The sequence below is a fragment of the Leguminivora glycinivorella genome, chromosome 14, assembly GCF_023078275.1.
Source record: "Leguminivora glycinivorella isolate SPB_JAAS2020 chromosome 14, LegGlyc_1.1, whole genome shotgun sequence".
Lineage (NCBI taxonomy): Eukaryota > Metazoa > Arthropoda > Insecta > Lepidoptera > Tortricidae > Leguminivora > Leguminivora glycinivorella.
Window position 1 is genome coordinate 9,357,771 of NC_062984.1, and position 22,771 is coordinate 9,380,541.

General features: G+C 43.2%; 3 protein-coding genes across 3 annotated transcripts; 2 read left to right on the plus strand and 1 right to left on the minus strand.

Annotated features, from left to right (window-relative positions):
* Positions 1-1,124: 1,124 nt before the first annotated feature.
* On the minus strand, positions 1,125-2,555 carry LOC125233308 (BTB/POZ domain-containing protein KCTD5). The gene is made up of 2 exons (XM_048139273.1): positions 2,337-2,555; positions 1,125-2,262 (listed from the first exon to the last, which is right to left on the minus strand). Exons 1-2 carry the CDS (start codon positions 2,547-2,549, stop codon positions 1,810-1,812), a joined length of 666 nt encoding a protein of 221 aa, XP_047995230.1. The 5' UTR covers positions 2,550-2,555; the 3' UTR covers positions 1,125-1,809.
* Positions 2,556-5,428: 2,873 nt separating this feature from the next.
* On the plus strand, positions 5,429-6,302 carry LOC125233529. Its single transcript, XM_048139581.1, has 2 exons — positions 5,429-5,814; positions 6,003-6,302. Exons 1-2 carry the CDS (start codon positions 5,578-5,580, stop codon positions 6,300-6,302), a joined length of 537 nt encoding a protein of 178 aa, XP_047995538.1. The 5' UTR covers positions 5,429-5,577.
* Positions 6,303-10,405: 4,103 nt separating this feature from the next.
* LOC125233530 (tyrosine-protein phosphatase non-receptor type 23) lies at positions 10,406-22,566 on the plus strand. Its single transcript, XM_048139582.1, has 10 exons — positions 10,406-10,568; positions 11,875-12,027; positions 13,015-13,106; positions 13,238-13,403; positions 13,529-13,661; positions 16,009-16,185; positions 19,064-19,152; positions 19,416-19,603; positions 20,363-20,485; positions 21,594-22,566. Exons 1-10 carry the CDS (start codon positions 10,406-10,408, stop codon positions 21,744-21,746), a joined length of 1,437 nt encoding a protein of 478 aa, XP_047995539.1. The 3' UTR covers positions 21,747-22,566.
* Positions 22,567-22,771: the final 205 nt, after the last annotated feature.

The window sequence follows — 22,771 nt, forward strand, 5'->3', positions numbered from 1 at the left end:
AATAATACCGCAACTAACGGTACAATAGGTATATACTCGTAGCATGTTTAGTTTGTTTAATACATATATTGTTCCTATTAATTAAATTTGGCTTATTGATCGCACGACTACTATACCTACAGAAGCCCAATAGTGGCTATTGCTTATCTACCATCGCAAATCCATTCTTATATAAATAGGTACTTAAGACCTTAATGTGTCTGACCACTGAGCTAAGAGGTGGATCATACTAACCAACACTACTACGGAGCCAACCTCAAAAAAAGAATTCGACCGCTCGATTTCGTGTTTCGTTCAATATTAGGCATTTCAATTCTACTTGCCTACTATGTAGTATAATTGAAAACGAGTGGTCAATACCTATTTCTATGACTCTTATTTAAAAAAACATTACGCCGATTTTCGAGTGATAAACTCGAACGCTCGAATTTTAAAATCGCCCCCCTAATGTTTTCTACCGCTTTCGTGGTTGAGCCCAATAATATAAAAGTTGTTGACTCAAGTTCTTCAGGGTAGTCAATTATAAATTATTATTTTTTACATGAACCTGCCCAATGGGCAATGTTCATGTTATCGATGAGACTTCTTAGGGTAACAACGGGTGTTGTAAATAGTTTAACTAGCTCACTGAGCGACTAATCATTATTATAATTTACGATGGTCGTAAAATGCCATATAAACGCTATTGGCGCTTAACTTTATGGCAAAATCCGCATTTTGAAATCCAAAAACTTGACAAAAATAAAATGAATCCAGAATCTGGTCAAGCGGTCCCATTTCACGAGAAATGCGACCCGTAGTAAACATCCAAACAAGAGTTTAGTTCACTATGATAAAGAGCACCTTAACGCCAGTTTGGGGTTGTCTGTTAGTCATTTTAGAATTAGTATGCAATTTTCTCACAAGGGTGTCAATCACTGGGTAGGAGTTGACGTTCCCCTCTATGTTACATCCCTACCTTGCTATTGTACTACCCTACATTGTAATCTACAATAGACACTAAACAATGTCTGTATACTCTCAAATATAATTAACAGCATCATATTTAAGTTTACAATGTATTCTAATGTCGTGATTGTAAAGTAAGAAACATAATCTACTACAAATAAAATAAAACAACAGTATTGGAAACGTAAAATTTATATTTTGCAAATGAGCATATCTGGAAAACTGGTTACCAATTATGAATAAATGTTTTATTATTTACAAAACGTCTTGTGTGATTAATAAAGGCCTCTTGCTGTCTGAATATTACAAAAAACAATTATTATACTCATTACACTACCGACAATCAAAATCCATGTACTTTGAATACCAATACTTATTAAATACACCCAAGTGTGATCTCTAGCTGAATCTAGAATTTCATATTAACTAATTTTGTAGAAAAACAAAATTAGGTAACTATTTTAAAAGCATTGAGTAATATCTAATTTAATCTGCTTATGGAATGTCGGCAGTTACACTCATACAATTTACAAATATAAATGGTTTTACATTACACAACAGTACTTTGCTTCACACAACTTTAACTTAATGACTATCATTAACTAGACTTGAAAATATTGTAAAACAAAGTCACAATAAAATTAGTAATACAATTTCTGATCTTTTGCTTTATATCAAACTGAGTATTCAGTTGCCATCTAATTGACATTATGCAATTAACATTCCATAAACTGAGATTTAATGATTTTTGTTAACTAAAAATACAAATAATGTTGAGTCAAGGAAATAACTGACTGTCACACTACAAATACTTATATACACATTTCACACAGAGCTAACAGTCTCAAAAACTAGTAAAGCTCACATCCGAGAACCCTTTTGTTGAAGCACCTTGGCACGGTCAGTGGGCTCTACATCATTACTATTGAGGGAACTGCCACACTCCCGACTAACCACACACAGGAACTCCGCGTGCTCGTCATTGCCGTAATTGTACTGAGAACCAATGTTGATCAGCTGTTCAAACTTCCAGCCGTCTGACATCGTAGAAACCATCTGAGTCAGCTCCTCTTCATGGAACTGCAAAACCCTATACACATGTTTCTTTGAGTCTTTTAGTGGCCTTCGTTCTCTTAAACATATTCTTTCTTTGACTAATCTTATGAGCTCTGTAATATTATAAAACTCCGCCTCCTCGAGGACTCCCTCTTCGGCGATGTCATTGTTGATAACCAGTTTACCGTGTCGGAGATAATTCAATACGGGCGAAAAATACGTCGGATCTCGGTCTATCAAATAGGCACCTGTCGCATCCTGAAACAATCCACATTCTTAAGCACTGCCTAGGTCTAAAAGGCTATAAATTGAAACAATAAAATAGTACATACCCTGTCTGAAATCAAGTCACTGTCCTCTTGAACTAATCGATACAAAAATGAGTTAGGATCACGGGATAACGTCGTTTTAGTGGTTAAAAAATAAGTTCCTCCGACGTTCAGCTTAACCCACTGCTTACTACTCCGCCTTTCATTGTTAAATTTCTGTATATTTTCTTTACAAAAATCACCGTCACCAACTCCGTCCGCCATGGCGTTCCACATACCATAGACAGATATTTAAAGGTGCGTTTAAACGGCGCGTGTTAGCACGATCTTAAGGTGCGTTTAAACGGCGCGTGATAACGCGAGCCGAGCCTGGCTCGGCTCGTGATCCGGCGCGCCACGCGCCGTTTAAACAGCTACGCTCGGCGCGGCTCGGCTCGGCTCGGCAAAGTTCGCGCGATCCATCACTTGTCGGTTTTTTCGACACGGATCAAAGGCGCGCGCGCCATCTTCGGCTCGGCTCGTGTCAATACGCGCCGTCTAAACAGATGGTACAAAGCGCGCGCGACGACGGAAGACGAGAGTCGAAGTTTTAAGTTCTTTATCGGCGTTTTTATGTGTTCGAATTATGGAGTGGAGCAATGATATGATTCAAAGCTTTATTGAATTGGGCATTTCTCAGGAGGCGCGTTTTTACGTGTCCGAGGCAAAAAACGTCAGAACGGACTGTTCTAAAAATCTGAATTAAATCAGGCATAATCTTTAGCCTCTGTTCTATTTGGTACACCTTAACATTATTTATTTATTGTTTGTATGATATGAGTAATAAAATATTAAATGCGAAAAATGACCGTCGGTGGGCGTGTCCCGCACTCAGAATTTGGAAAACAAAAAATCATAACTCAAAATGGAGTTGTTGATCGCAGTTGTTATAGATATTCACTTATAAGGTATTAGTTAACCTATCATATTTTCTGTATAAAAATAATATGTTAGCTAACCTCATCGAGTAAAGATAAATTTACCATGTGTCCCGGGCTAGTGACTGATTTCGGTGTAATTTTTTAAACATGACAGTACTCTTACAAATTAGTAGATCAGGGACGTAGTAGCACAAATATAGTTAGTTTTAGCTATGTTTTAACCATTCAGTGTAGAGAAGATGAAGTACCGTTTTATAAAGGGGACTTTTTGAAGGTTTCTCAGTCGTTCACTGGGTGTGGTCCTATATGTTTTTTAAGATTCGGTGGATCAATTTACTCCCACAGTTTAGGTCCATTTGTCGTTGTGTAAGGTACTAATTAATCCTTGAAAGTATGTTATTACGTCATTATGACATCTCCTCTGTATCATGCATGCTATTGCAGTTATCTCCAAAAAAGCTATAAAATTTGATATCAGTGGAGTTGATTTCCGTGGTTTCGGTGGATTTTTTGACCACCGATGTCCATTATTTTCTAATATTTCGTACTTAAAATAGTAGGATATACCTTGTAAAAACAAAGAACTATTTTTCTCACTCTATGGGTACAAAATTCTCTACTCGATAATGACTAGCATATTACCATGTTAAATTTAATAAAATTGCGCGATTATGAGCCTTTTTACATGACCTGTCATCGAATTAAAATTAAAAATATCAATAAATTGAATAATAAGTTATATATTAAGTTGAAATGTAGAATAATGTGCAAAAAATTGAATTCGGTGGGGCAAATTGATTACAGTGCCCATACATAATTTCGGTGATTTTAAGATGTCAGATTTCTTACAAACTATAAGGTTTTAATGGAGGCCTTCACCACCAATATTTTTTATATTTAGGCTAGATTTTAGTAAATTGACTGACATATCAATAAAGTAGTAAATAAAAATCAGCACCGAAATCAGGCACCGAACGTCATCCCTGAGAACCGCCCAATTATATGAAGAGGAACCATCAATATGGAACCCAAAACATCTCGGTGACAAAAATCGCAACAATATAATAGGCTTGCGTTCGTATCTACACGGACGGCTCGACTCGCGTATGATCGTGCTACCTCGCGCCGTGTAAACGCACAGGCTCGCGTTCGTATTGAGCCGAGCCGCATCTACACGGACGGCTCGGCTCGCGTAAAACCGACAAGTGATGGATCGCGCGAACTTTGCCGAGCCGAGCCGAGCCGCGCCGAGCGTAGCTGTTTAAACGGCGCGTGGCGCGCCGGATCACGAGCCGAGCCAGGCTCGGCTCGCGTTATCACGCGCCGTTTAAACGCACCTTAATAGTTTTCGGAACGGACTTGACATGACTTTCAATATTGTACTTGCCACATTTAATTTAATTTTTCTTTTAAATTTGATTAATGGTGAAGAATTCATACATAATAACTAGTGCCTAAATATAAGAAATATGTGTAACAAAACATATCCTAAATGACAAAACGACTGACAATTGAAAAATTGCTGGCTGCATGCCGGTTTTTTTATAAAACGGCCCCTTGAAATTGAGTAGGCACGATGGATCGTGCGAACTCCTCATATGGCCCCTGTACACACATGGCCAACGGTTCCACCAGCCCTTTGTGAAACCCCTTGGCCAAGATAAGAGCCGCTGTTTACACATTGGCGAACCAATCACTTGGCATTGGCTCTTCATGAAAGATGGACGTGGAATGGTAAAGTCTAGGAAATTCTAGATCATAGACATTGACAGAAAAATTTGATTAAAAAATAATAACCCCGTAGTAAAATTAAATTATTTGAAATATTAACAATTTTTTTAATATTATGATAAAAACATTTATCTTTTTTAGGAAATACATTAAACATTTGCAAGGTTATTTTATTTCCTAAAATCTACACTATTATTGACATAGATAAACTTATTATTTTCGTAAATATTTCACTACCGTCCTCTCTGACGGCTGACGACCAACTGAATGAAGCGCCAACGTGTAAACGCAGTTGGCCATTGGCGCCAAGATCCTTTGATGTGTGGACAAAAAACCGACACGAATCGGTTGGCCGGCAAGCGCAAGCGCCAACTGCCAACTTACGGCCAAGTAGCCCTCTACACACATGGCCAAGGGGGTTGGTGGAACTGTTGGCCATGTGTGTACAGCGGCCATAAAAATATTTTGGCTATGGCAAAAGAAAAGTCATTTGTTTGACTTGACTGACGTTTACATTGGCGTTCTTTTGGTCTCCGTTTACGTTTTTGAGAAAAGTTATAATATTCATGAATTAAATATCTTCGAAAAGTTTGGCTTTCTGCAGTGTTCGCTGATACCATGGTCAATTGATAGAAAGAAGAAAGTAATCTACCATGAGTAACAATTTAGAGAATGAAAGAACAATTACTGCTGGCAAAATGTATCCAATTGATTTGGCACCGCAGAAAATCACTATAGTGAAAAGTGTATCCAACTCTGAAGTGAAAATGACTCACTTGATCACAAGCCAGCCCAAGACTACAGGTGCAGGCCAAATAATCACTCACGCCGGGTCTATGGGCTTGATTCGTCCTGCCACTCAAATTCTCGGTCCTGGCGTCGGTTCACAAGTACGTCCGTATTATTCACTTTTACTAGCATCTAAACAATGATTGCCACTATGTTTTTCTATATGTAGCTTTTAAATACAATAGGAAAGTTTTTTTACTGTCAGTATCTTGGTTTTTAAGAAGACTTATTAATTGTTTTTTTGCAATATTTATTGCAAATCAAATAATTGAATCATGTCTAATTACAGCAGCAGATGATTGTCAGTGGATCCCCAATCCTTCAGGGGACAACAATAGTGAGCCAGGGCTCTCAGCTTTTGGGGCAGAGTTCCCAGATCATAACTCCACAGTTGCTCAGTGGGCAGATATTGCAGCCGGCCACACAGATCATCAGCCAGGGGACTCAGCTGTCTGTGCAAGTGTCTAGCTCCAGCCCTAGTGTACAAGTCAGTGTGGCTTCACCAGTTAGCGGGACACAGGTAACAATTTTATTTATGTTTTTATATCTGTTGCTTTGCTCTGAATTACAAAATATTTACAAGCTATAACTATTGGAAGGCATTATCTTTCTAAATTCCAAATGTAATCCTGTTTGCATACTATAATAGAACCTCCTATTTCCTTCCTCCCTTTTCAAATAAGAGTAAGCAACATCAAGAAACAAGAAATAAATGCTCAAGCATTGTTTATTCTTAACATAAATGGTAACACAGTTTTCTATACCTAACACATATAAAGCTTTTTTCATTGTGTAATATTTATTAAAACATAATTGGCTTGATGCACAATACTAAAATATATAAATAAAATATTGATTTTTAATATAAACTGTAGTGAATTTTAGCATGATACTCTGATATTATATTCTCTTTATTCATTTTGATTCTTAGGCTAGGTTTGTTATAATATGATTATAAAAGTAAAATACAAAACCACATACAAAACAATACAAAATATATAAACACATTATAAAAAACCTAACCTAGGGTGCCGCCAGCAGCGGGGCAGGGCCCAAGCTGCCGGTGGTTAGGGCTGCAGAGAGAGGAACCGTCGGACTATCCGCGCCGTGTCCAAGATCACCGCCTTCTGCATCTGACCCTTGATCCAACCACCTAGCGAGAGTCTCTCGAGATGTTGGTCGAGACTCTTCGCTATGAGACCGTTCGCTGAAACGACTATCGGGACAATGATCGTCGAATCAACATCCCACATGGCGGTTATCTCGTAAGCCAAGTCTAGGTACTTACTGGACTTGTCCTTCTCGGCTTTCAGGAGATTCTCATCATGGGGGATGGTGATGTCGACGAGCACAGCCCGGCGTTGCGATCGAATCTATTATGACAATGTCAGGCTTATTGGCTACAATAGTACTGTCAGTGATAATAGATCGATTTAAGGTGGCTCGCTTTCCATACAAAAAACATCTACCATTTATTTAGTCACCGCACACTACAACTAAATAAAAATATGCGCATACATCTACTATACATTATCCGTCGTCGCGGTAGTGAATGAAATACATTGTTTCATACAGAAATCATGGACAAATCCATGTGAATTTTTTATTAATTTTACGTAAATGTGCGTGCCAAATTTTGTGTACAGACACAGAGCCGTCATATTTCGCGCATTTTTAGTTGACATTGTCATCAGTGACATTTGGCTCTTGACAAGTAATTATTTAAAGATATTGGTTTAGTTAACTCAAGCAGACTCAGAAATAATGACGCATTTTGTCAACAAAGATACATATCGTGTATTTCGACACTGCTAATGTAAATCGAAATGGCGTCTCGGTCAAACGACCGACTATGATGCAGAAGATCGTGGGTTCGAGTCCGAAGTTTTTTTTAATCATTTGAACTTTTATGGATTTATTAAGTATTTTTTATTTTTTTAATGGAATATTTGACTATTACTATATTGCTTTCCTATTTTTTATTTTCATACAAAAATACAATACAATCCTTTATTATGCCTTTGTTGATAAAATAAAATATTACACGTCTGGTATAATACATTATACATAGGTCATAGTGTGGGCATAGTATTAGTAAAGTATTGCATTTACTGAGCTGGTTGACCTATGTTATTGTTGTGTGAATGTTTTTCTTCAACAACTAAATGGTTATATACAAGAATATGGGTAGCTTTTGCACATTGTAATTTTTCCTCAGTCACCCGTTGACCACGAACGCTGTAAAGTGTTTGAAACATCGGGATGAATTTTAAACTCATTATACGCGATTTAATCCGTTTTCATAGTTTTTATTTCATGAGTAACTATCGCGGTAACTGAAGACAATATTAACTAAATGGTTACAAATAATAATTATCATCAATATAATCTGGTCCAGGCAGGCAATTATGGTCGCGCGATAAATGATAAAACATCTGGCCGTCCCTATAATCGCACTTACTAATAGTGCGACAGGGACGGCCTGATATTTTATCGTCTATCGCGCGACCATGCTACCCGTGCTGTACTAGCTTTTGCCCGCGGCTTCGCTTGCGTTAGAAAGAGACAAAAGTAGCATATGTCACTCTCCATCCCTTCAACTATCTCCACTTAAAAAACATGTCAATCCGTCGCTCCGTTTGGCCGTGAAAGACGGACAAACAAACAAACACACATTATCTTTGGTGAAACAACGAATTCTTCCACTTCAGATTATAGAGTAACCAGCTTTTCCCATTTATAATAAACTAGCTTTTGACCGCGGCTTCGCTCGCGTAAGAAAGAGACAAAAAGTAGCCTATGTCACTCTCCATCCCTTCAACTAAATCCCCTTAAATAATCACGTCAATTCGTCGCTCCGGTTTTGCCGTGAAAGACGGACAAACAAACAGACACACACCCTTTCCCATTTGTAATATTAGTATGGATTTGACATTATTATTTATATTTAAATAATTATATATGTATAGCCCAATTTCGTCGGTAACAGCGTGTTATGTAATGGCGTCGTTGGTGAATAGTCGTCTGTCACGCCGTGAAGGTGCGTTCGATTCCCAGGATTCTATAAACTTTTTGTATTTTTTTGGATATAAATTTCGTATTTTTTATTGACCGAGCAAGAATGGAGAGCCGAAGGTATCAATTTTATCTTAGAGAACATATTGATTTTTTTATTGTCATTTTGATTTTCTATTTATTAAGTTGAGATATAAAACACAACTTTTAATACCCTCGCTAAATATAATATTTTATCGAAATTACTCCTTAGATAAAAAAAGTCCACTTGAGTTTTTAAAGCATTACGTTACTCAGTTAACTATTGCATTTTCATTTACTAATTTAAGATTTCAAAAGCGATTTGAATACCCTTGCTCCATCGAAAATAAACAATTAGAAAAAAAAAACATTCGAATCGTAGTTTAGAAACTAAAATTTATCTATACTTTTTTGGAATTTTTAAAATATCAGATTAGGATAATTATGTTAGAAATTCTGAGTTCGACGAACCCAAAAATTATTACCATGTAAGAGAATAGGTTTTTAATCTTTTTGTGGAAAACGCTCAGTAACTACTGTACGAGTACATATACATTTATGTATAATAATAAAACAAAAAATAGTGTCTCATAGTGTTGTGTTCCTGCCGGTGAGTAAGGCTGCCAGAGCTCAACGAGGGTGTGGGGTGCTGACGACGGGAGGACTTACGGAACTAATTTGTTCCGTCTATTGTCCTTTGAGTCGTCGGCAACCCAAACCCTCCTTTGAACTTGTACACTCCTTTTTGCTGTGCACACGCAGCAAAGGGGAGTGTACAAGTTTCTAATGGGGCGGCAACGCGCATGCGACACTCTTTGAGTTGCAGGCGTCCATAGGTTACGGTGACCGCTTTCCATCAGGCGGACCGTATGCTTGTTTGCCACCGACGTAGTATTAAAAAAAAAAAAAAAGAGAAAAAGTCCTGGATTCGAACCCAGTACTTCCATGCAAATCATGCGATGGCACGTATTTACCGCAAGGCTATTTAAACAAGCTGTCGCCGCGTGAAATTATCGACTAGAAGGAATACAAAAACACTGTTTGTATGTGTGAGTGGTACTTAAAAATAGTGTAAAATAGTAAATTTATCTACATTAAGGGGATTAACGTTACAATGAGAAGTTGAATGTTTGTTGTAATACGTCAATTTTAATATTAAATGTTCGCGAAGCATAATTGAAAGTATATAAATGCCTGTACGACTCCACAAAAAAAATAAGACTGGTAATTTGCAGATTAACGCCATCTAACGCAGCCTGAGCTTCGGGTAACCTAAGCGAGCCACCTTTTGCAACACCAGGATAAGCCATGATCGGCGCGAGAGTATGTCGCCTCAAGAAAAATCAAGTTACCATTTTTTTTTATTGAGAAACAAACAGTCTTATGAATAAGTATGAATATAAGGTAACAATTTTTCAGTAATAGACGTATAGTTTCCTGTATGTAAACAAATATCAACAATTAAACTAATTACTACAAAAATAACATGCATGTGCAGTTACGCAAGAAGAAGATGAAGAAGATGTCTTCTTAATATTGATGATATAAGGACGGGTAGTCTATCTCGCGGCGACATACTCTCGCGCTAATCATGTGACCCTAACCCTGCTGATGCTCTAGCTAAAGAGACGAGAGATTGATGAGTAAAATTGGTATATGTTCGCAGTTTTGGCAAGCGGTGCCCCTCACAGCGGTGGAGTGTTGGTCAGCAAGACGGTGTCAGCGCACGCGCCAGTCAGTAAGGCGCCCGTGAGCCACGTGCCACGTGGGCTCGCCGCCGGCGCCTCGCTGGCGCTGCGCCCCGCTCAGCCAGCACAAGGTCAGATAGTCTTAGTATTGTATTAGGCAGTGAACTGTGTTACTTCTTGTAGCTGTGACAAGCGGCGCCCCTTACAGCGGCGGAGTGTTGGTCAGCAAGACTGTGTCAGCAAACGCGCCAGTCAGAAAGGCGCCCACGAGCCGGGACGGCCTTGCCTTACTGCATTGAATTGAGTTTTTTTTTTCGAACATTCCCTTAGCATATTGTAACACTAGTAAGTCCCAACTATTCGCTTAAATTAAGTGTTGCCCCCGGGACGGTCTCGAAGAAGACTGGCTAAAGACATTGAGGTATAATGTACTAGAGAGGACACGGCGAACAAAAAGTTTGCGCCACGAACATAAGTCCAGTGGACTTATGTTGCCTCAGTCAGTCTCTGCGCGTGGTGGGAGGAGGTTGTCTCTGACTGCACACAAATAAAATGAAAAAATGCCTTCCTGTGCTATAAGATACTGTTGAAGCCATACGATAAAATCTAATAAAAGTGACGGTGTCACATTTCATCGGTTAGTAGACAAGCTATTTTGATCTAACTTAATTTAACTAATTATTATTATGAAGGGACGGGCTCCTTAAACGCGATGCTATGGCCGCCATTTTGACAACTGGAATCATAGATGAATCGCACAGACATGACATGTAGGTAATAAGGTATAATAATTGTGATCATATTCTGTTTTCAATATATAATATAAAAATATTTATTTCAATTTATAGTTTTGAATATTACACGGTTCTAATACGAATTTTAGTCGATAATATTATACAATAAGCATGATTTTGAATAATTTCTGAATTATAGGTAATTCTCATTATTGACGAAAAATAGTGGCACCAAAACTGAAATAGTATTATAGAATTTAATGCAACCGGTGTTTAAGGGAGGTAAAACAAGGTGAATGGCGCGATTATTATTCTGAGCGACATAAACTTACAAAACTAATTTTATTCAAAGGAAATTAAAATTAATATGAAAAAAACAATTACTTATTTTTATTTCACTGAGTAGAAATTAAATATAACACAATGTATAATAGTGCTAAAAGTAAACTACTTAGTATTTCACACACAAAGTATAAAACAAAGGTCTACACTAAAAGTGTCGCGTCTAGGTGGTCAAGTCTTACTCTATGACACGGTTCGCTTCACGCGCATGCGCCTCGCGCTGCCGCCGCTGCCGGTCGGCGCACAGAATATGTTCGAGTTGTCATTTCTAGTACGTAGTACCTACATAGTAGTTCAATGGCTAAAGATGATATCAACATCTTGGCGTTGTTATAATTGTAAAAGCCAAGTTATTCGCCAGGTTGGTCTGGCGGTCGCGCCCGCGGCGCCCTCGTGTACAACGCTCGCAGCGCCGCCGCCCCGGCGCCGCCTCGTGGCGCCGCGCCGCCGCCGCAGGTCACGTCGCCGCAGCACTCCGCTATCGTCACGCTACCCAACACTACGGTGCTAGCCTGTAAGTATCATGAACGTTACTGTGTGCATCAGGTTGGTTATACTGGTGTCACCGCAACACTCCGCCGTCGTGACGCTACCCATCAATACGGCGATAGAATGCTACTCTGGAAGTACATGATCGTAACTGTGCGCGTCACGGTGGTCAATGGTCATACCGCCACCGCTGCAAGACACGTCGCCGCGACACTGCTATCGTCACGTAAGTATAACGAAATCCAGTAAAATTACGCTCTTGATCAAGAGCTTTAGAGTAAATACAATACAAACCAATAGTTTCAAACCTGTTGTATTGTATGGATCTGAATGCTGGGCGACAAAGGTGGAGGATGAAAGGAGATTGCACGTAGCGGAAATGAGAATGTTGAGATGGATGTGTGGAGTGACCAGAATGGATCGGATCAGGAATGAGTATATTAGGGGAAGTTTGAAAGTTGCGCCTATAACGGAAAAGATGAGGAGTGGCAGGTTGGCGTGGTACGGTCATGTAATGAGGAGGGATGAGTGTCATATAGGCAAAAGAATGTTGGAGATGAATGTTGATGGATGGAGAGGGAGGGGTAAACCCAAACAACGATGGATGGATTGTGTGAAAGAGGACATGAGAAAGAAAGATGTGAGTGTTGAGATGACGAAAGATAGGGGAGAATGGAAGAGAAAGACATGTTGTACCGACCCCACATAACGTGGGATAAGGGTAGGAGGAAGAAGAAGAAGTTTCAAACCATATGTTATGAACTATTCATATCACGTTAGGTTGGTTTGGTAGGTTTGGCCTTGGTTTATCTCCTGGTGTCATTGTGACGTGTCTTTTATAGGACATCCCTAATCATTTTGAATAGTATTTTTTATAGTGATAGGTTTCATTTTTAAGTAGTTTCTGACACTATAAAAAAATCAATCAATCTTCCGTACAGTTAACGAAATATAAGTAAGCTGAACTGACCTTATCTTTCACATTACATGAGATATTATTTTACCTTCGTAGCGAGCCTCTCAAGCGGCGTGATTGCGGGTGCAGTGCGCGCGCCAGCTGCCCGCCCCTTGCCGCTGCTTACGAGGAACTATCAGCCCGCAAAGGTAACAACAAATTGTATTTAGATGTACATAATTGTGTAATCAATATGGGGTCAATTATTTTAACTGTACTCTTACGACCCGGCCACGATATTTAGTTCGTTTATGATTTTACTGATCTTGTTTTTACGCAGGTGGTTGGCGTTGGTGTGGGCAACAGCGCACCTCCGCAGTTATACTATGAAGTGCCTCGCGCGCCGCAACCCCAGCCTCGCCTGCAACCGCTCGCGGCGCCGCAGTCGCAACCCCAGCCCACGCCACAGTCACACTCGCAACCACAACCGCAGCCGCAGCCGCTAGGTAACTACTTGTAATAAATGTGCCAACAGCGTGCCCTACAGTCCTACACAGTTATTACTATGAGCTGCCCCGCCGCAACCCCAGCCTCGCGAAGAAAAATATTTCATCTATTTTTTATTTCGCAGTGACGTCAGTGAGCGTAGTGAACGCAGTGCAGGCGCTGACAGAGATCCGAGGCGCGGCCATGCCCGTCGTGGCGCCCGCGCAGCCGCCCGGCGCGCCCCGCCCCTCCATACTGAGGAAACGAGACGCTGAGGGGTAAGTAATGTGGGTCTAGTGTGTGGCTTAGTCAGAAACGCTGTAGGTACAATCGGCGCAGCCACCAGACCAGACATGTCGTTCTATGTTGAGGGGTAAGTGTGTCCATTAAACTGTGACGTCAGTTAGCGTAGTGAAAAGTTTAGATGCGCTGGTGGCCTAGCGGTAAGAGCGTGCGACTTTCAATCCAGAGGTCGCGGGTTCGATCCCCGGCTCGTACCAATAAGTTTTTCGAAACTTCTGTGCGAAATTTCATGTTCATAAATAATAACTTTCTATCATACCAGTACGTCGCAAAGGAACAAATTATTCGCAGTTTATTAACTTCAGTAAACGTTTATGAATAAGGATGTAAGAGTTTTCACAAAACAGTCATACGAGAATGTAGAGTTCCAATTATATGCTTTTCTCAAACTTGCAATGAAATGTTGTCATTACGTACTTCAAATTAGGTCCGGAAGTACTACGTATCTGGTTCCTTGAGTGAGGATGATAATATAATGAACAGGGAGCGTACTTTTCGTGCCGATGACATCAATTTGACGTCACGCTCCATATAGGCTGATCACAAATTGTTTTATTGTAAATTATTAATCATTAGTCATCAATCATTTTAAGTTATGAATTTCTTTTCATGGTAATGAATGCAAGAAGGATGGTGTGCTTTACGTTAGAGAGAAATTCTCTTTTCTACGTATTTATTGTAATGTGTTGTTAATAAATACTATTTAATTAAATTTATTTATAAAAACAAATCAAATAATTTTATACACGTTTCACATTTCAAGTAGGTATTATTTATGCCACATGTAAATGGACTACTGTATTTGAAGTAATTTGTACACGATTAAAATGATTGACGACTAATGATTAATAATTTACAATAAAACTATTTGGGATCATCCTATACGGAGCGTGACGTCAGATTAATGTCATCGGCATGAAAAGTACGCTCCCTGATAATGAAATTTATATTAATTTCCCCACCTAAGCTAGCAATGCTCGAGTCATTTGTTTTTAAACGTCAAAATATCTGGGCGACCGAGCTTCGCTCGGTTCTGTTTCGTATCCTTGACATGTGTCGCCATCTAGTTCAAAAATGAATAATACCTACATCGAGCGAAAGAATTCTCAGCCTTAACAACACAACTACTCCACACGAGATGGCGCGCATTTCGCCACAAAAACTCAAATAGTGTATTTTTCTATTCGTTTCAGCCTTGACCTGTGTCGCCATCTAGTGTTTGCAATAAATAGTACTTACATCGACCGAAAGAATTCTGTCTTAACAGTACAACTACTGCACACGAGATGGCGCGCGAAGAAAAACGCATGAAAACTCGAAAATTCGCGTTTTCCGGGATTTAAGGATAAGTTAGACCGATTTTTCACCCCCAAAAACCCCCACATAACAAATTTCAGCGAAATCGTTAGAGCGGTTTCCGAGATCGTCAGTGTAAATAAATATATAAATAAATAAATAAATAAATATACAAGAATTGCTCGTTTAAAAGTATAAGATTCTGACACAATGCCACAGAATAAATAATACTTAGGACAACGTCATCATTAGAAAAAAAAAACATGCAAAAGGGTTTACATAGACGGTGGCGCCCCCTATTAATTTCTACTCTTTTTTGCCAGACTATAATGCGGTAAACGTTAAAACGTTACCTCAAACAGATTTAAAAAAAGTTTGGCGCGGAATTTGAAAGTCACCTTTTAAAAGGTTACCTCAAACAGATTTAAAAGAAAGTCTAAGGCTCCCCACAGACAGTCTTAAAAATTCATAATCTTAAAAAAAACTTGTATGCAATCTGACAGTTCAAACTGACACTGACAAGACACTGACAGATCTGAACTGTCAGATTGCATACAAGTTTTTTTTAAGATTATGAATTTTTAAGACTGTCTGTGGGGAGCCTTAGCTCGGAAATGAAATAAAAATATGTGTTAGATTTCTCAAATATTTTATGAAGAGCTTTTTCAAATTTCAAAATGAGTTCGGAGTGACAAGAGTGTTGTGGATGTAGATACAAATTCTAGATACGCCTCCGGAATTGCGAGTGGAAGCAGAAATAGATATGAGTAACTTACTGCATGAGTAGCTTACCCGAAATACAAAGTAAGATACATGACGGCGTATGAAAATTTCTTAAAAAGGAAGGTTTTCAAGCCCAGTTTTTTTAGCCTATTTCATTGCAAGTTTGAGAAAATACACTCCTCGCCGTGAAAAAAGCCTACAGGCTTCGTATCACTATCCGGATATACCTACTCACCCTGTGAGCCCTACTTTCCCGGCGTCTGACGTAATGTACTATTCTTACGTTAGAAATGTTTGTGTCAGGTCACCCACAAAGCAAGCCGCCCTGTACGGGCGCACGGGGTGGGAGGACGTGCCCGCGGGCGGCGGCTCCGGCTCCGGCGGCTCCACCACCATGTCCGCCTCCTCCTCGCCCGCGCCCGACACGCCCCCGGACACGCAGCCCGACCTCTCGCCCAGGAAGAAGCCGCGCAAGCAGATGTGAGTACCCCGCACATGTGTACACACTCATGTAGCAGCTCGGGCGGCTCCACCACCATGTCCGCCTCCTCCTCGCCCGCGCCCGACACGCCCCCGGACACGCAGCCCGACCTCTCGCCCAGGAAGAAGCCGCGCAAGCAGATGTGAGTACCCCGCACATGTGTACACACTCATGTAGCAGCTCGGGCGGCTCCACCACCATGTCCGCCTCCTCCTCGCCCGCGCCCGACACGCCCCCGGACACGCAGCCCGACCTCTCGCCCAGGAAGAAGCCGCGCAAGCAGATGTGAGTACCCCGCACATGTGTACACACTCATGTAGCAGCTCGGGCGGCTCCACCACCATGTCCGCCTCCTCCTCGCCCGCGCCCGACACGCCCCCGGACACGCAGCCCGACCTCTCGCCCAGGAAGAAGCCGCGCAAGCAGATGTGAGTACCCCGCACATGTGTACACACTCATGTAGCAGCTCGGGCGGCTCCACCACCATGTCCGCCTCCTCCTCGCCCGCGCCCGACACGCCCCCGGACACGCAGCCCGACCTCTCGCCCAGGAAGAAGCCGCGCAAGCAGATGTGAGTACCCCGCACATGTGTACACACTCATGTAGCAGCTCGGGCGGCTCCACCACCATGTCCGCCTCCTCCTCGCCCGCGCCCGACACGCCCCCGGACACGCAGCCCGACCTCTCGCCCAGGAAGAAGCCGCGCAAGCAGATGTGAGTACCCCGCACATGTGTACACACTCATGTAGCAGCTCGGGCGGCTCCACCACCATGTCCGCCTCCTCCTCGCCCGCGCCCGACACGCCCCCGGACACGCAGCCCGACCTCTCGCCCAGGAAGAAGCCGCGCAAGCAGATGTGAGTACCCCGCACATGTGTACACACTCATGTAGCAGCTCGGGCGGCTCCACCACCATGTCCGCCTCCTCCTCGCCCGCGCCCGACACGCCCCCGGACACGCAGCCCGACCTCTCGCCCAGGAAGAAGCCGCGCAAGCAGATGTGAGTACCCCGCACATGTGTACACACTCATGTAGCAGCTCGGGCGGCTCCACCACCATGTCCGCCTCCTCCTCGCCCGCGCCCGACACGCCCCCGGACACGCAGCCCGACCTCTCGCCCAGGAAGAAGCCGCGCAAGCAGATGTGAGTACCCCGCACATGTGTACACACTCATGTAGCAGCTCGGGCGGCTCCACCACCATGTCCGCCTCCTCCTCGCCCGCGCCCGACACGCCCCCGGACACGCAGCCCGACCTCTCGCCCAGGAAGAAGCCGCGCAAGCAGATGTGAGTACCCCGCACATGTGTACACACTCATGTAGCAGCTCGGGCGGCTCCACCACCATGTCCGCCTCCTCCCTCGCCCGCGCCCGACACGCCCCCGGACACGCAGCCCGACCTCTCGCCCAGGAAGAAGCCGCGCAAGCAGATGTGAGTACCCCGCACATGTGTACACACTCATGTAGCAGCTCGGGCGGCTCCACCACCATGTCCGCCTCCTCCTCGCCCGCGCCCGACACGCCCCCGGACACGCAGCCCGACCTCTCGCCCAGGAAGAAGCCGCGCAAGCAGATGTGAGTACCCCGCACATGTGTACACACTCATGTAGCAGCTCGGGCGGCTCCACCACCATGTCCGCCTCCTCCTCGCCCGCGCCCGACACGCCCCCGGACACGCAGCCCGACCTCTCGCCCAGGAAGAAGCCGCGCAAGCAGATGTGAGTACCCCGCACATGTGTACACACTCATGTAGCAGCTCGGGCGGCTCCACCACCATGTCCGCCTCCTCCTCGCCCGCGCCCGACACGCCCCCGGACACGCAGCCCGACCTCTCGCCCAGGAAGAAGCCGCGCAAGCAGATGTGAGTACCCCGCACATGTGTACACACTCATGTAGCAGCTCGGGCGGCTCCACCACCATGTCCGCCTCCTCCTCGCCCGCGCCCGACACGCCCCCGGACACGCAGCCCGACCTCTCGCCCAGGAAGAAGCCGCGCAAGCAGATGTGAGTACCCCGCACATGTGTACACACTCATGTAGCAGCTCGGGCGGCTCCACCACCATGTCCGCCTCCTCCTCGCCCGCGCCCGACACGCCCCCGGACACGCAGCCCGACCTCTCGCCCAGGAAGAAGCCGCGCAAGCAGATGTGAGTACCCCGCACATGTGTACACACTCATGTAGCAGCTCGGGCGGCTCCACCACCATGTCCGCCTCCTCCTCGCCCGCGCCCGACACGCCCCCGGACACGCAGCCCGACCTCTCGCCCAGGAAGAAGCCGCGCAAGCAGATGTGAGTACCCCGCACATGTGTACACACTCATGTAGCAGCTCGGGCGGCTCCACCACCATGTCCGCCTCCTCCTCGCCCGCGCCCGACACGCCCCCGGACACGCAGCCCGACCTCTCGCCCAGGAAGAAGCCGCGCAAGCAGATGTGAGTACCCCGCACATGTGTACACACTCATGCAGCAGCTATATACAGCCTATCTCCCGCACAGGAAGCCTCGCAAGCAGAGACGTGTGTAGTGTGTACCCCTAAACACGCATACAGCAGCTATACACAGCCGTACCGAATGGGAAAATGTGCCCATAGGCGTTCGGTCCGGCCCCATCACATTATATCGCCCCATCACCAAGCAGGCCTTTATACACCACATAACACGACCGAACTGGCTGATCTAATAACAACTTCGCCTAAGCCATGCTCTGCACCTGAAAACTTAATTAAGAAGGATAAACGCAAGTACAACCTGTGGGAGTACTCCAATGTATTATATGATTATGATATATAATACCAACCTAATGTATACGAGATGCTCAAATCCAATCACTTCCCTTTATAATTGTTTTATAATAATTAAAATGTGTTTTGTATCACAGGCTAACCAATGATGTCCGACAATGCGAATTCCCCGCTGAGGACGCACCCCCCACTCCACCCCCCATCGAGGTGAAGCCACCACCAAAAAGTAAGTATACTTTGCAGTTTAATTTCAATCATGTGATTAATTGTGTGATTTTCAACAAATTGACCTGTTCTTTCTTATGTCTGTGATTGGACTCTCTAAAGACAAAGAATAACCAAAGATTTTTCTAAAATCTGCAGTTATGTCCAATGGTCCAGAAATAGTAACGAATTTAAGAAGCAGCCAATTCGTTAGTCTGATACAGGCCAAGTAAGAAGTTAATTCTTGTATCATGATGCAGTTTCACCATCAATATTTCCCCGCAGGGCCTCTGCTAAGCTCGAGCTACGTATGCGGCTGGCGCGCCACCGCACTACACTTCGCTCGGCCAGCGGACGTGCGGCGCCGCGAGCCGCGAGCACGAGACATCCTCGCCATCGCCTCGCAGCGGCACGTGCTCGGCACCGCCGAGGGCTGGAAGGTGCACCACCTCACCGCGCAGATGGACGACCTGGTCAGTACAACAAAAGCATTACTTAGTTATATATTTAGGGTCCTTACTGAGCTCAAGCTATGCGGCTGGCCCGCACGGGACATCCTCGCAGTGGCACGTGCTCGGCACCGCCGAGGGCCGGAAGGTGCACCACCTTACCGCGCAGATGGACGATCTGGGGCCCGTTTCTCGAAAGGTACAAGCCTTGTATTACAAGTGTGTTTCCATGACAACCCATACGATTTGACAGTTCGCGCACTTGTAATACAAGGCTTGCACCTTTCGAGAAACGGGCCCCTGGTCAGTACATATTTAGGGTCCTTACTGAGCTCAAGCTTTCTTACTTAGTAGCAGTAATAGTAGAACGTTGCTAGATATAGTAGAGATGGATGGAAGATATTTAAAGAAACTGCAGGAAAAGACTGGCTAAACAAAGCCCAAGACAGGCAGAAATGGAAAGAGTTGGAGGAGGCCTATACTCTAAGAAGGGTCCAAATCAAATAACTAAATAGTAATAACGTAAATTTAACACTAATAATTTGCTTCAATAAATTACTAACCAATACATAAACACTTTCTATCTAAAAATGAGATTTGGGATAAAGACTTTTTTATTTATTTTATTGAGAGAAAAATCTTCTAGGATATCGAGTCACTTGGGCTGTCCCGATTGTCTCGAGTCTGTTTAATCGACCTGATTGAAGATTTTTGATTGCGTAGGATGGTGGCAACATTGATGCACCGTTGTAATTCTTATGTTAACCCTGTTTATGCCGTAAGGTGTCGCTGGAAGCGGACGTGGGGTCGCAGCTGGCGGGCGTGCTGCGCGCGCTGGAGGCGCTCCCGAGCCGCGCCACCGCCGCGCTGCAACCGCATTCGCACACGCTGCTCGAGCTGCTCAAGGTAACCATATAAACTCTGTCAAACAAGTCTGTCAGTAAATAAGAACAAGGAAAACTGTATGCATCCTTTTCTTTAGGGTGCTAGAGAAAAGGATACCTATAATTTTCTTAGTTCTTATTTACTGACAGACTTGTTTGACAGACTATAGTATGAATTTTCTGAGATGAATTTTTGGCTTTTGCCATAATCTATTAAACAAAAGCCTTTGTTTCTATTATTCACAGCGGCTAGCTCCCGTTTCCACAGCACGTGCTAAAGTCTCAGTGTAGTTAAAAAGCAACTATCATGATAACAATAAGGTTCAAATTTATGAAACAGTCTACAGTACGCAGGTAACTTTTTTTTAAAATGACAAAACGTGTTATCTCCGAAAGGGCTTTTTATGGATTTGAACCTTATTACCATCATGATAGTTGCTTTTTAACTACACTGAGACTTAAGCACGTGCTGTGGAAACGGGAGCTAGCCGCCGTGAATAATAGAAACAAAGGCTTTTGTTTAACAGATTACGGCAAGAGCCAAAAAAATCATCTCAGAAAATTCATACTATACCAACCAACTCACACACACTCTACGAGTGGTATGGGAAGCAGCGAGGAAAACCGGTAGAGACGCAGTATGGCAACATTTCTGGTCGTCGAGCACCATACTTCCCAGTATTCCCACGCTACTTCCCATATCTCCCGGAATGATACTGCCTACTTGGTTTAATTAGAGCACTGATGCGCATCGGTGTGTGACGTGCCGGCGTGATCAGGTAATCAGGTCCACAAAGGGGGCCACGTCGCGAGACAAAGTCGCTGCAAGCGGCTGATGCAGACCTGCCTCGGCCTAGGCATCGCGCGCGTCGAGGCAGGTTGCTCGATCGAGGCACGTCTAATGTTGGACGTTATCCGCGTAAACACGTACCACATTGCCTCGTGATATAAGCCCCTTTCTGACCCACGTAATACTCATAGTGCCGTTAGTGGAGCATTTAACTTTTACATAATCGACATTTGCACTAATTTTTATGACTTAACAAACCTGGTACTTTTTTGGTTTGTCTATCTTACATTTTAACTGCCTGTGTGCTTTTAATAACTTTATTAACTGTTTTTTTTTACAGGGCAACATTCAAAGGAGCAAGATAGTCTGCGAAGGGATCCAGGAAGCCCGCGAAGACATCCTCCGAGTATTTACACACCGGAACTTCGTATCCGACATTCTGACACGGCAGGCCGACAAACGAAGTTTCCGGAAACACAGATCACAGTCATAATTAACTGGCAACACCACGAAAACACACCGCGTATTGAACTCTAAAGACATTGACTGAAAGTCTAATCAGTAATAGGCACATCACACACAAGCTGTTTTTTTTTTAGATATTCGGACCTCGAATCTTAGTCACTTTCTACATTCAGATATTGTCTACGGTACCTAGATATCTTTTATACGGAATCTCTGATCAAATAATCTGGATGTATAAAGTTACCATATATAGAGATTCAGGATCTTAAATTTAGTTCGTGTCACGTGTGTGATGTGCCTTACGTGGTTATCTTCGTGGTACTATGGTTAACTTTAATACTGATGTTATTACTTCTGCAATTTTCTTAGCATAATAGCATCCGTCTTACCCGTGCAATAAGAATTTTTTTTATAAGTGATGTGATTCACACTATTCACAGGGTTTCCAAAACTACATACTTATTTATCTACTCAGAATTTTACCTACTAGAAATAAGGTCAGCTGCGAACGACTTCTTTTCACTCTGGCCATACTATAAGTCCTAAAGGCGACTTCGAGTGTATGTGAGATCTGACAATGTATAGAAGCAGCTAATAAAGTTGACGACGGTTGTTTTGATTATACAATAAATGTTGTGGGCCCTCCATAGAATGTGAGAGTCCTAAATCCATTACATATTGCAGAAAGTATTAGCATAAGTTCCTGTTGTAAATAGTGTAAAGAATCTGTATGTACATTTAAGTAATTCTATATGAGTATTAATTTTATGAGAAGAGAATGCCTTGAAAAATTAGTTTTACTTGTGATTTTGACTAAATAGATGTATAATAAAGAGGATTTCATATAATTCTAGTTTCTTTCAATGTGGGGACGTGGTTTGGGCTGACCAAAACATCCAGCGAGCCAGATTTTGATCGGGCGTCCGTGCGCTCAAAGCCACGACCGACGACCGATAGTTTGCACTGTTAAGTGTATATTCATTGTCTAGATCCGCGTCCGCGGTCGCGCGACGGCGGACGTCCGCGTAATATGTTCCTAGCTTTGTTAGTACA

Coding starts and splice junctions, on each gene's coding strand:
- LOC125233308 (XM_048139273.1), bottom strand. CDS start 2,549: ATGTGGAACGCCATGGCGGACGGAGTTGGTGACGGTGATTTTTGTAAA. Junction 2,263..2,336: donor GTGACTTGATTTCAGACAGG/GTATGTACTATT, acceptor GGATTGTTTCAG/GATGCGACAGGTGCCTATTT.
- LOC125233530 (XM_048139582.1), top strand. CDS start 10,406: ATGTTCGCAGTTTTGGCAAGCGGTGCCCCTCACAGCGGTGGAGTGTTG. Junction 13,107..13,237: donor GGAACTATCAGCCCGCAAAG/GTAACAACAAAT, acceptor GTTTTTACGCAG/GTGGTTGGCGTTGGTGTGGG. Junction 19,153..19,415: donor GGTGAAGCCACCACCAAAAA/GTAAGTATACTT, acceptor ATTTCCCCGCAG/GGCCTCTGCTAAGCTCGAGC.
- LOC125233529 (XM_048139581.1), top strand. CDS start 5,578: ATGAGTAACAATTTAGAGAATGAAAGAACAATTACTGCTGGCAAAATG. Junction 5,815..6,002: donor GTCCTGGCGTCGGTTCACAA/GTACGTCCGTAT, acceptor GTCTAATTACAG/CAGCAGATGATTGTCAGTGG.